The 14,355-nt window shown below is 42.7% G+C and overlaps 1 protein-coding gene across 6 annotated transcripts in view; it reads right to left on the bottom strand.

Annotated features, from left to right (window-relative positions):
• Window positions 1–14,355, bottom strand: part of DNM1L (dynamin 1 like) — a 747,198-nt gene that overhangs the window by 165,301 nt on the left and 567,542 nt on the right. For all 6 annotated transcript variants that reach the window (XR_013606882.1, XM_078673807.1, XM_078673806.1 and 3 more), the window contains one exon: window positions 6,980–7,036. Coding sequence is in view for 5 of the 6 variants with exons in the window: in XM_078673807.1 (XP_078529933.1) it covers window positions 6,980–7,036 (57 nt within the window). In the remaining variant the exon portion in view is untranslated. The remainder of the gene's footprint in view (window positions 1–6,979; window positions 7,037–14,355) is intronic.

Below are 14,355 nucleotides of genomic sequence, written 5' to 3'. Positions count from 1 at the left end.
CAGGCTATCTAATCAAAGATCAATCGGAGAATGGATCACTTGAAACTACAGCACCAGGGTTTTTTGGTTATTGGTGACCTTCTTAAAAAACCCTCATACACGCACGTAAGCGGTGTGGTGGTATATCTTGATTCTCCACTCTTATTCAATTGAGTCCAGTAGTACCTCTAAAGTCTTAGAAATCACTTCCTTCAGGTGTTAAAGAGAAGGTTTCTCTGTTGCCAGCTATACAGGACTTCCCTGCTTGTGCTGTCTCTGCCCCCTTTTGGGGGCAGAGACAGCTGGCAACGGAGAAACTGTCTCTTTAACCCAGGCTGGGAACAGTGGGGCTGAAACATGTCGGCCAACCTTTATGTATAGAGGATCTAGTAACGCGATCTGAATCTACACAAAAAAAAAAAAAAATTCTTGAATCATTTTTGTTTAATAATTTAAAAAAATGTGTTTGTAACGATCCAAGGATTTTTAAACTCACAATTATTTTTTAAGAACACTATTTGTGGAGACTGCTACATATCCAGTGGTTATCTCTGGGTGGAGATTGCATACAACTAGAAAAACCGTATGATGAAGCACCCATGCTACGTAAATTGATGGAGAATCAAGATATACCACCACACCACTTACGTGCATGTATGAGGGTTTTTTTAAGAATGTCACCTATAACCAAAAAACCCTGTTGCTGTAGTTTCAAGTGAGCCATTCTCCGATTGATCTTTGAAGAATCAGCAGCTCCAGATCCTCAGAGTCTGCTGCCGATGTCCAACAAGGTGGCAGGCTGTTTCTGCTCTGAGGTAGTCTTCGACCAGGAGGGGTGATGAGTGAGTGGGTGGTAAGAATTAGCCCTAAGTGTTGTCTTCTGACCCTGGGCCTGGGTTGAGGGTCAAGGACCTCAGAGTCTGAGGGGGAATCGGCTTCTGTTTTGAAAGAAACAACTTGTGCAGCCTTGGCCGCTCCTGCTTTCTCTTAATCAACGTTTTCCCTAAAATTTCAGGGGTATCATCGTCTCAGTGATGTACCATGGCGCATCAAGCACGCTGACAATCACAATGGTTCCAGATAGCCTTTTTTGTAACACAAGGTGAGGCAAGAGGAGCATGAGGCCTCGTTATGCTCCAGCGACAGACAGAGGTTGCAAACTACGTGTTGATCTGCCCGTGAGTACATGGAACGGCACAATGGATAGTAGCAAAATGGTGTGATTTTTCCATCATAGTTGTTGCATTCTGGAGCAGGGCACACAATAAAATAGGCCTGAGATGAGCATAAGCCCCGAGTGTGGCATCGATGAACCCAAAGACGCACATCTGATGGAGGGACGACGACGAAGGTGATGGAAACTTGACACAGAGAACGATTGTCTGAGGCTACTGGGTAAGGAGGAATTGAGATGCCTAGACGAAGGATGACACGCTGTGTCAACTCATTGAAGCACATTCCACCCCAATGGCGGAAGAAAACAATGAAACTATGAAGTCAATGTCATGTGTATTACAAGTCATAGGAGTAGTGACTACACCTTGTGACTCAAAAGACTTCTTGGAAGAGCAACAAGTTGTACACATCCAAGATCAACACTAGATGGCAGGAATATGCAGAGCATGTGTCTACAGCTACACGCCACAAACACATTTCACAAATAAATAGATCACTTAACTTCATTAATATAACCCCAAATCCATAACCCAGGATCTTCACCTACCTTAACCTAGTCAAAGAGCTCAAAAACTTTAGGATTTAGGTATGTCTTTCGCGAAAGATGCCACTGCTCAGCTAACCATATATTTCCTCACTACATCACACATGCAACACCCTCACCTTGGGGTTTGCCAGACACAACCAGGTTTCTAACCTCAATACCTTTGTCTGATCCTTCCATCCTTTTCTCTTTTACCTTATACTGTGTTTTACCGTCAGACTGTAAAGATATTCCATTACCTGTCTGAAACGATATCAACTTACCCACCAATATAGACCTATTATAAATCATACCTACGTGTTTATTCAATTGTTTACACTTTACGAAAATCCATAAATTCTTATTAAATGAAACAAACTAAGCCCGTTGTCAGACCCTTTAACCAACTTAAATTCAGCATCCAAGTAACTGTCCAAAAAAATCTGTAAGTGAGATGACTCTACTATTCCAAAAACCATACCACTTGTGTATTGGGCAGTAGAAGTAAATGCTCTAAGCTTTGCGTAAGCTCCAACACAACCTTTCAAAAGTCCTCAGCCTTCCAGAAGATTATGTGATGAGCCTAATTTGTTCCGGAGGGTTATTGAGCAATCTGGTGCTCCCTCGGGTTGAGGGTTTCCAAAATTCTGCTGAGAAATAAGCGACTGGCTTTCCAGTCAACCTGTGCCAGGCAAGAGACTCAAATGCTAGGCACTGGCACTACAGCTGTATTCAGACGTCTGGAGTGCAGTGGACCTGCTAGGTAGTCGAAGAGTTCCTCCTGACTTCTCCAAGTGAGCGCTTCACCAAGAAGGAGGTTCTGCTTCACAATCCCAGCAACACTGGTGTGCCAGCATATCTCTGTAGGTGATATGGCAGTCCTAGTTCAAGTCTCAATCATGTCCTTCAGCGAACGCATGACTGACTTGGCTCTACAAGAGGTGTTCATGGCAGAGATGCAAGCAAGACCCGGGAAAGCTGAGTGTTGCCTCATTTGTAAAACACCTAATAATATTTCCGTTATTCCAACCTATTAGATTCTATTATGTTTGCAAACATTAGGGCAACATAGCCAATAAGAATCCTTTTTTAATTTTTCTCAAATGTTCCCAGTGTAAAATCTAATCGTATAGACATTAACACACTCATGATCAACGGCTGCTTAGTTTTTGGGTTACAACTTTAAAATGCCTCAGGCATTACAAACTAAAGCTGAAAATTAAACTTAGCCCAACAAAATCTGTACATTCAGTGTACTTTCAATTAGCTGTTTTTTACTTTTATTGGTCGAGTACGCTAAAGCAGAAAAAAACTTTTTTTTGTGAAACAATAACTTAATCCCCCACGTCATCATGTCTAATCTCCGTCAAATCTGTCACTATGAAGCACGCCTCCTGTACTTTATCTTTCTAAACCTTAGTGTGGATTGCTTAAGGGACAGAAGTGCAGAAAAACAAAGCAAACATGCAGTTTCAGCTGTAATGTGGTCAAGCTAAACAGAGGCACAAATGACATATTTCACATCTTACTTCATAAGTAACAGTAGCAGGAATTGTGCAGTTTTGAAAACAAATCAAATTTGGATTACAATTAAGTACGATTCATAACAATAAGCCATGGATATGGTTAATGCACCTCATTTCAGAGTTTGTTCTCCATTTGTTTAGAAGAACTTTACCTAGCTTTGTTTCCAGCCACACTAACCCTCCCCTCTTGAGATTAAAAACTATAACTAACATAGCTGTATTATGACTGTAACAATGGCATTACAGAAAACCATAGGATCTGCAAGACAAATTGAAAGGCCTCCTACTTTTTTTTGCTAGGATCGAACTATGAACTGATGGCCCTTCTTGCTACCTTTAAAATCTGCTAAGAAGAAGTAAGTGTCCAAAAGCAGGGCCTTTTCTTGTATGGCTCTGAGCCAGAGGCCAACATTAAACCTTTAGGTGGTAGGAATTGATTTAGTTTTTATAGATGCATAATACACCAGAGCTCCAGTTGGTGTTCCAATACCCACTACATAATCCACTTTGATTCAGTAGGGACAGTTCAATGACGTGTAGTGTGTAGGTAGTTTGACAAGTGTTTTCTTTTTACGAAAGCAACAAACAGAACACGTGAGAAGGAAACTGAGCATTAACACACCATGTAAGATCAAAAGATCCAGGGTACCCTCAACATATTAGAATAACACTTCTGCCTCAGAAATATATCAAAACTATTTTGATGGTAGAGAGGGTGATCCATCAGGAAATTCAGATTGCCTGTAGTTTGATAATGTCCTGTGAAGCTATTTGGGACTCAGGAGAAATCAGGTTTGACAAAAAGGGTTTATGATAATAGCAGCAAGGAATTCAAGTGTCACTGATGCTACAGTATACAAGAATTATATGTGCATCTTTCAGAATCATCATTGAATTCACGTACACATCAATGAGATCATGTACACAATCGTACCCAAAATCTCGACAGCGGTTTCCTTTCACAGAGGTGTTTCGATGTTAAAACATGTGAAAAGTTAAGGATTTCATCGCTGGTGGCAGGACAAAGCGGACAATTAGCTTTTTGTTTCTGTCCAGGTAATTGTAGTACTTGCACAGTGGGTTTTGTTTTTAATTTAGTTTTACTAAACCTTAAACTTAAAAGTCCAAGCAACATGGAAACAAAGATACCCTTTAAATATTTCTCACACATTTAAGATTAAGAAAACCAATTATAGTCAAGACTCGCTTGTGAAGTTATTCTTTTCTCCTGTGTGAGAAAAAAAAAGCCTTAAAGGAAATCACACACAGGCTGGGCCAGCAGGGTAATGTACTGTAAGCAGAAGCTTCAACGACCACAGCAATACAGCTGCCAGTAAACTGATGAAGAGGGGAATCCTCTCTTGTGATTCCCTCGTTCTTGTGAAAAAAGTGAAATGGAGGACAAGGGTGTTGCTTATTGAGAGGATTCTGTGTGCTATTCAGCCAACACATTCAATCTGAACAAATGCATGGCATTTACTTTATGGGACATGTGTTCCTTATATTTAAGGCTAAATTAAAAAGCTGATTACAGTAGATGAATGGTCTGTTACCTCCACTTCTCACAGGAAAATCTTTTGTGGGATCAACGACAATGGTGACGTTTTTTCACTATTAATATAGGGACAAACATTCACTAGTTTTGCCATTTGTTTCTGGTAAGGGCACATTTCAAGAACGTATTAATCTTGGCAACTTCTGCGTCGTACATTCTTGCTTTAATGCTATGCGTTGTGGCTTTTTTCTCGTATTATTCATGATAATGTGTGCATATTAATATAAAAACATCCTTTGCGTGGTCACATTCTAGCCATTTGACTCTAATAGCGAACTTAAAGAAATAGAGGTAAATTATACTATTGAAAAGGACAGCGACTTTTAAAAGACGGATGTTTGTGGTTTAGTTTTCAATGATGAGTAATTTTTTTAGGTCAAGCCTACCACATAGCACAAGCTGTCTGGTTACGAAACATACTGTGAGCCTGGTGGGCTTACAGCCAGACCATTAATTACCATTAGTTGGCTTTGTCACTCATTTGCTTGTTTCTTATTCGTCGTTGCTTGACTTCCTCAACTTATGCTTGCCTTTCCTCGTCTCATAGCCTCCTTACAATCATTTTGATTTGTCCTTCGTCAGAGAGAGTCAATAGGATGTGTAGCCTCTCCCTCATGTGCTGCTTCACCACTTCAACAGCCCCCACCACACAGGACATCAGAGGAGTCCACAGCAGTAGTACCCTCACTGCCACACCTTATATGGAGCTTGCCCAAGTCCATGGCCAAGGAGTCAATTTCTGTTCCATTCCCACACATCTTCCATAAAGCTGGGAGTGTGTCAAAACCAATGCCAGTCATCTCAGTATCTGGGTGCTCTTGCGCTATAAAGGAGAGGTTCACAACCATTTTCAGAAAATAGTTGCTGAGCCCTTAGAATATACCTTGGAACGTTCAAGAAAATTACTTTTTAATATGAATAAAAAAGTAACATGTTACAACTGGAGGGAGAGTTAGACTAATAACTAAAAATGTACTTAATGGTTGCAGCTAGAGTAGAATGGGTTGTGGGTATGCAGAGTATTGTCGGTGTGCAGTTGTCCTGCTTAGTTATTGGTAATACAGAGAAGGCTGTTCTATGAGATTTAATGTGCAAAGGCTATAGTTTCAATGATGATCAACAGAGGACATCACTTGGAATCCTAGTGTTCACTTACAGTCAATGTGATTGCCCTGGAATTTAGGGACCCGAGATAAAGCATCTAAGCAGAGCCGGGTTGTCTTAGGTGGCACAGGTGAGCTTCCACCTTTCTGAATTGTGTAATTTGTTTATTACTCGAATCTGCTTTAATTGGTTTTCAAAGGTTGTACAAAGTTTGAAGGTGGATACATAAAATTACACCATTGTGAAAGATTTAATTCAAACATCCATATTCATCCTGGTCTAGATCATTAATAAAGTAAATACAGCAACTGCAATAAGAATGTTAGCAGCATTTATATTTAATTAAAGAAAAGGAGTGACAGAACTATAATATGTACACAAATATCACTGCTCCGTTGAGTAAAATGAAAATGTGCTGCAATCATCAGAATCACAACCTTGTGGTCAATTTAGAAAAAATAAACCAGACAATAAAAGTACAGAACTTAAAGTTTAATAGTAATTCTGAAGTTTTGCAGAATACTTTAGGCGTAGCAATTGTTAACACAATTCCCACACTAGAAAAAGCGGACGGTCGTCTTAAATTGCTGTTACTACCTGAAACACTGTCAGTAATAAGTAGAAGAGCAAAATAGACCACACTCATGTAGAAGGATTTCAAAATGAGTTCACCTCCCACATGAAATAAAATCCTTTCAACTACCAAGGTTAAATGCAGTGATTTTGCTACAATATCTTTTAAAACCCCAGGAGAGTGCAGATTAATTAATGCATCAAAGACTACATACGCAGCGCTCCATCAGCAACTGCACAATAAAAGAAAACTTCTACATTCTGAAGGCACACTTGTTTGTTGTGCTGCTAAAAAAATGGAGATCCACTGATTCACATACTATAATATGAAAGAAAGAAGAGAAGGAAGTAGAAAATAGTCAGATTATTCATTAAAAAAGCACATAATTGCTCTGTATTCTATTCGAACCTCACTTTTACTATGGGAGTCACTGACATGGAACGTTGCTATTCACACTGGATCTCCCATCTAACTTGCGGAAAATGTTTGAAGTATCACCCCCAGCACCCATCACATTTTAAGACACAAATATCAATTCTCACCTTATCCCGTGAAACAGACTGAGGGAAGTCTCTAGATTGCCTGTTACGCCTCTGCTCCTTTAAAGAAATCAGAACATTGCAAGATTATTTGGATTTGAACGGCATGGAATCAAGCCAACATATATTTGGAAGTCTTTGTCAGGAAGAGGAAAATAGACTGGGCACAAAATAGTTTTGAAGGGAACGTTTACAACCGCGCCTGCAGCACAAACACATTTTTTCTGGCAGCTAGCCAAACACTGCTGTGAACTGGGGAATCCATTCAGATCTATTAAATGACACTAAATGTTAATTCCTCTAATTCCTTCTAGCAGTCATAAATCAATTAAAGCTATAAACAAATACACGTGTTATGATTACAAGAGCCAAGGAAAACAATGTCCAGAAAAATTAATGGCACAGTAAATAAGTAGGCAACGCAGCATCTAAATTCTGAAGAAGTTTATAAAAATACACAATATAATACAGAAAAAAAGGGAACAAAGACATAAACGCCTCAAAAACAATACTTAGTTTAAAAGACAATCCTAAATCTTGACCCTATTGTTTCACACCCAGCATCATATGAGAGCCTACAGTCCTCCCTCGTTATGCCATAAGAAATGTCTTGATCAAGCCTCTTAAATGAAAGTTAAAAAAGGTTGCAGCTTGTTGGACTGTATTGTAAATTCTTCTATATAGCACTTTATACCTTTGCTGAGGCACTGAAGAGCTTGGCATATGGGTTGCACAATATGCAGTACAAGTGAAAAGAATCGAAAATTGATGCCATCCGTGAGTATTAAAACTGTGTCTTAACTTGTTTTATTTGCAGCGTCCATGCAAGTATTTGAAGAAAAGGGTGGTGAGGGAGAAGATACTTTGGGATAGGCAGCCGCTATACTTTCCCATTACTCATCCCTCCAACCAATCGGTATTCACTCTTTTATTCTCCAAGATGGTCCAACCCACCCCTGCTTTCTCTTTCCATCCTTGCTGCCAGTGCAACCTCTTGTCCCTCTGGGTCCTGGTCTCACAATGGAAGGTAACTACTAACTACACCTTCCTCCCCTTCACAGTTTTCACTTTGGCTGGTACAGCTACAACGGAAACAAATACTCCTTGCTGCACTTCCACACTCACTCCAGCATGGAACCATCCCGCTTTTGTGAAAACTAAGACTTGGGCTAAGGAACATGGTATCTTTCCACAGTTCCTACTGTACGTTGAAGGGAAAGTCTCTCCTTCATAGTCCTTTTTCACTCATGGCATTATGAGTAAAGTGGTAAATACAAATTTGGTAGTAAATGGTGTTTACACTGGATTTCGGATTCTGAGTTGAGGGCACATTACGCATTAACCATTGGTCTTTTCCGAGCCATTGCCTGTGTAAACAGGCTTGCGAAGGGCAAAATGTGTGGATTTTGCGGCTGGTAACTACAGGAGACCCCTCTTTCTGACATGTGACATTGTGTACCTCATGATAGTGCATCTAAAAACACAAAGATACTATTTACTTGGAAGGACCAAATCTTGTAAAATATTACACAACATAATAAAAAATTAAGCTTAGTTCTAACGTACAACTGAAGGTGGTAACAATGTAAAAGTTTGACTGTTATAGTACTAGGAAAAAACATAATTTAGGTCAGCTCAAACTGCCTGGAAAAACTAAAACAAAAAAGTGAAAGCATTAAAAAATGTATGTGTCACTAGGAAACAAATCAGCCACCATGGAAGGCTGTTTGCTAGGTGCCTTCAACTCGATTATTTATTTAGCGGTGGTAAGTCAAGTGATTGACCAATCAAAATGCTCAAAGGGGTAAAGAAGCGGACATGTAGATTTGTGTATATGGAAAGAGAAGATCAAGGGGATCTGCTTTCTGTTTGGCTACAAAATGGTAGCAAATAGGACATAATCGTATTAAATAAGATTATGAATAGATATACACTGCTTTCTTTGAGAGACGTATTTAAAACACCACTTCTTAAATATATCTGGGGAAAATACCTGAACGTGTTAGCCCTCCACAGAGCTTTAATTAAACAAAAATTGCCACATTTCTCTTGCTTCAAGTAAATGACTGAGACCTCATGCTGTTATAATGGAGACACAAACTCCAGGACTTCCCTGGGCAATTACTACACCTATATCACTTCAAAAATCAAGACAACTCTTGGTAGAAACAATTGCTGCTAGCACATCACTGATGTTCAATATGCTATTTTGAGGCTAAGCAGGCATTGTATACTTCAAAAATGCAGCATACGTAAAGAATGGCTCCAAGTGGTAGCACCTGACCCAGACGCCATCAATGAGAATAATATAAATGAAAAGTTAAAGAGAAGAAAATACTTGAAATGTGAAAGCAGGATTCAACAGTAGCTATTAAACTTTATATTATAAATGGTCCTACACCTAACAGAAATGCTGCTATTACTAGAAGGATCAATATGGGGGGGGATAACATCTGTGAAGAAACCTGGACTGGCAACTTCAAAATTGCTTTGCATCAAGTAAACTCTATAAGCGACAAAAAACAAGTTACTTACCTGTACACTGTGGTTCTACAGTGTTGATATATTTATAGATTCACATGCTAGAATCTTCCAGGTCGTCATGGTGGGAGTCCCATGGTAACAGTAGAAATAGTAGTACTGAATACATTACATAGACCTCCATAGAGAGACAATTCAATTGATCACTCTATCAACCTCAATTTATAACATCCAAAGTTCAGCCAATCACAGTAGAGACCTCAGAGTAACCCTCTCCACAAAGCCACCACATGTTAGATTTCGAGCAGAAGAATGCAAATATATGGCCATTACGCCAGCCAGACGTATCAGTGAGATTAAAGCTTTTCCTTCAAAATAACCATTTCTTCAATTTTTAGCAGACATGGTTATTCTGCGTACGAATCCTTATTTCATACCTAAAGTATCATCATCTTATCACCTCAAAAAGCCTATAATTCTGCCTACATTTTTTCCAAATCAGACCACGATGGCAGAAAAATCTCTCCATTCTCTGGACATCAACCGCTGTTTGAAATTTTACCTGCAAAGGACAAAATCCTTTCGTAACTCTTCTCAGCTGCTGGTTTCTTACTCTGCACCCAGGAAGGGACTCACCCTAACTAGGGCCAGTAATGCTCGCTGGGTCACTTCAGCTATTGTTTTCTGCCATGAGAAGGCTGGACATCTATTGCCTGCAAGGAATGCAGTCCCATTCCACAGGAAAGGTTGCAACTTCTTCAGCCCTGTTTGCAGGGGCTTCTCTCCCTGACATTTGCACGGCAGCAACGTGGGCGAGAATGCACAAGTTCACAAAGCATTACTGCATAGATGGTTGGCGGAAGGCAGATATAGCCATGTGACAAGCGGCTCTTAGAGAGCCCCGCCTTAGCTAGGTGTAAGAGATGTGGTAACACTTGCTCTGGTGTGGATGAAAGAGGATGTAGCAAATGAGCGCTACAAGGGGCGCTAGAGGGCGCCAAGCAAGATGGCTGCACATTCGTTAGAATCTTGCAGCTCGGAGCATAATCCGCTCAATATCCTGCTCATAATCTGCTCCAAACCGCTGGACACATCGCTGCCAGGCAAGTGGAGTCCACCCGCAACCCATCTCGGAAGAAAACTTCACCGGAGCTGGTCCACAGACTCGACGAGCCCACTTTGCAGAATCCAGCCCGAGAGGCCTAAGATGACCGCCACCCTCATCGCCTAGCTCTGCCACCACTGTTGCGGGACCGGAGGCTCGATCCGCGAGAGACCTGCCATCACACAGCCACTTGCTTTGACCAGCGCCTCAATGGGCGGGCTGAGTCATGGTGACGATTGCGCCAGAGCTGCTGCCTGAAGACCCAACACGGCGGTCCTGACCGAGCAAGACCGCTATCAGCCTGCTGTACCCTTGAGGGCCCGCACTCCACTCAGCCGCACACCTTTGCTGTCTGCGGGGCCCATCCCAGCAGCTGCAAGACACTAAACCAGCTAGCCAGGTGAACACGCCTGAAGCTGAGACCGCCCTCCGTCACCGCAGGCGAACTAGACCGGAGTGACTCCGTCCTGATATTCCCGACGAGCAGACGCATGGAACTCCAACACCGACTGATCCTGGCCGGTTACGGTTTTGCTTGCCAACCACATTGGTTCCTCCTAAATTCGCTTAGGACCATGGATTATTTTATCCTGGAGTGACTATGTAAAGATTTAACTCATTTGACAGACAAGGCGTTGACTATACGCAATATAAAACTAAATTTAAGCGTTCTAGTAATCTGATATTATGGCACCAATTTATTCGGTTGGTTGGACCATTTTCTTCACTCAACAAATGTGAGGAGCTCTCTGTCTGCTCTATAAAATAGACACGCTGATGGGAGTATACCCTATCCCTGGTTTCCCCCTTTCCCTGGACCATTCATCTTTTGCTTAACATACAGACTTACTGTGTCCTTTTGTAGGAACAAAATGTGCCGGCTGTTTTTGATCGTCCTGATCGTGTTTTAATCCAGTATGAAAATAAAAGAAGATTTATGAAGAATATATTCGTGGACACAGATTTAAAAATTCTTTGTCTGGGTTTTCTGGTGGTGCACGTTTGCTTTTATTTAAATTGTGATATTCCTGTATTGGAATTGTATTGTGACAGTGGGTGTTTTACAGTGTGCACACAAATTACTGGGTAGTTCCAGAGTATACACATAGAACATAGGAATAGCGGGTCAGGTGCTGTAGCATATAGGGTTCCACTGTCTAGCTTTATTTCTTTTAAACTAAGCCGGAGTGACGTCTGCGCCTCGGCTGCTGCTGGGGACTCAACGTGCCGGCCCTGAACTGTCGGGCCTACACCAGCCAGCAGTACCCTCGAGGGCCTACGCCTCTCTAGGCCGCGAGCCTCCGCTGCCTGCGGCACCCACCCCAACGACTGCGAGCTCCAGGACCAGCATACCTGGTGAGTGAGCCTGTGGTGCGAACCACATTCTGTCTTGCCCAGAGTCCGCTTCTCCAACGCCGGCGCCACTCACCGGGCCCGCACCACTTCCCTCCACAGACCTCCGCAGCAGCTCCCTCGCCTACTTGGGGCCATTACCTTGCTCCCTGGGACTTCCGGTGGCCGCCCTGCTACGCCACCACTCTCTGGCCTACTCCTCTACGTTGCGCTGACATCCCGCCAAGCCGGCTGTGCCCGACCCCCTGGGAGTTAACCTGCCTGTGGCCCCGAGCTGCCACCATCCAGTCAGCGCTACCTGTCTGCCACCTTCCTCCACTTGCCTCTTCGGCCTGCAGTGGTGCCCACGTGGCCGACGCCTCACTCAGCAGGGCTGTTTATACTCCCCACCCCCGACCTCCCAAGCCATCACCCACATACCTCACTAACCGCCGATTTGTACAAATTGCTGAGTCCTAGCTACCGCTGAACCTCACGCTCATCCAATTGGCGGCCTGCCACCACCTGCGGTACCTATAACCTTTACCCTCCATGCGGACATCTCTCCAGGCCTCCTGAACCCCATATAGACTGCCTCAATCATCCTGTCACACGGATCCACTCGAGGTGGCCCGCCGAGTCCCTCCTGCTGCGGAGATCACAGGCTCATCACACAAAGACACTACAGGCAGACCCACCACCTGCTTCCCTCCGGCTTACAGATGCCACCATGGGAAAAACAGACGGAAAGCAACCCAAGCTCGTCTTTAAGGCCCGCAAATCCACAAGAACGTAAGCAGATATAGATGAAGAGCAACCCAGAACCCCTGCTCCTGATCAAACCACCTCCACGGAGGACCTGAATGAACTCCTCCTTGTGATGCAATCCAGCTTGACCTCCATAGAGACCAAAATGAACACTATGAACGCACGCATGGACACCCTCGCGCACAAAATTGAGCGGCATGAAGAACTAATTAAAGAAATGGAGCGCCGCGTCTCTGGTCTAGAAGATACCTCCACCACGACCATGGACAAAACGCTTGACATGGAGAAAGTCTGAAAGGTCATAGCCGCAAAAACCAAGGACCTAGAATCTCGCTTGAGACCAACAACCTGAGGATCCGAGGGGTGCCGGAATCAACAGCCACGGGTAAAATGGAAGATTACATGGAGCGAATGCTCACTGCGCTCTTCGGAAGAGAGGCCTTCTCGGTGGTCTTTATTGTTGAGAAAACGCATCGATCACTGGCCAGTCGCCCCGCACCCGGTGCCCCTCCTCGCCCCATCATTGCGAGATTACTCTATTATAGGGATCGTGATGTTGCGCTACAGCTTGCCAGGGAACAAGGACAAGTGCTCTTCGAAGGCATGGAAATTTTGCTATACCCGGACTTTACCATGGCCGTCCAGGAGGCGCACAGAAAGTTCCTCCCGGCCCAAAAAAAGCTTCAACAAATGAACATTGCCTACGCCATGCTCTTTACGGCATGTCTCAAAGTCACACACTGTCATATAGTTACTGCTCATCTATATACCGTGTTAAGTTAGCATGAGCTTATTAAATGTTTAAATGCCATTTTTCCTTTTGCTGCTTCTGCACACGACACATAATTGTTGATTTAGCTTTCAGCCTAGAAGAGCGTTGTGATTTACATGAGAATAATATGTTATTGCTCTGATATCAGCTTTGCTTGGTAAACTATGTCTGTACAGTGAGTGCTGAAGCTTCAAGGATAACTCGACACAGAATTGTTGTGAGGTCTGATCTCCGCACCTTCATAGACATAACATAAGTGCAGCTCCTGCCAAATTCTGGCTCTAGGCGCGTTTTATATTGCTTTGCTTGGAGCACACATACACACTTGATGCGGTTCGCATGCAGAGAGCTGGTGGAAGCTGATGTGATCTCTTCACACTAGGATCTTGAGGTATGGGGCCGCCCTGCTAAAACCCAAAGAGACCTTCTTAGATATTAATATAATATGCTAGTTAGGGAGGGTGAGAATTAGGTGTTGTTAACCCTTATTCATTACAGTATTTTACCATGCTGTCACCTTTTGCTTTCTATGGACTAGTAACTATGCTGATAACTTTGCTTCTGATAATATGTTTCCGTGTATTATCTAAGATACTGCGTTTGAGAAGACGGCATTAGTAAATAAATATTTCAAATGTGCACGTGTCCTCATTTACTCCAAGTTCTGATTTGAAATGATTGTATAACGAAAGAGTGCTCATGTGTTCGACGTGACCTGAGGTATTGTAAGTTCATGTTCTGGTTTGTCTAAACATTGGGAGTTTGTTATGACTAATGAGACACTGTAGCTAGCCTGGTAAGGGGATTTTAGGTACTGAGGTGAGTTTTGGGCCACCCTAATTTACCGAGGTTCCGAATCTCTATGCACAGTTCTGTAGGAGAACGGAATTCCCGCTACAACACCAGGGGAAGCAACACTGC

This window comes from Lissotriton helveticus, chromosome 1_1, assembly GCF_964261635.1.
Source record: "Lissotriton helveticus chromosome 1_1, aLisHel1.1, whole genome shotgun sequence".
Lineage (NCBI taxonomy): Eukaryota > Metazoa > Chordata > Amphibia > Caudata > Salamandridae > Lissotriton > Lissotriton helveticus.
The sequence above is the reverse complement of the archived record's forward strand: the minus strand, read 5'-3'. Positions and strand labels throughout refer to the sequence as shown.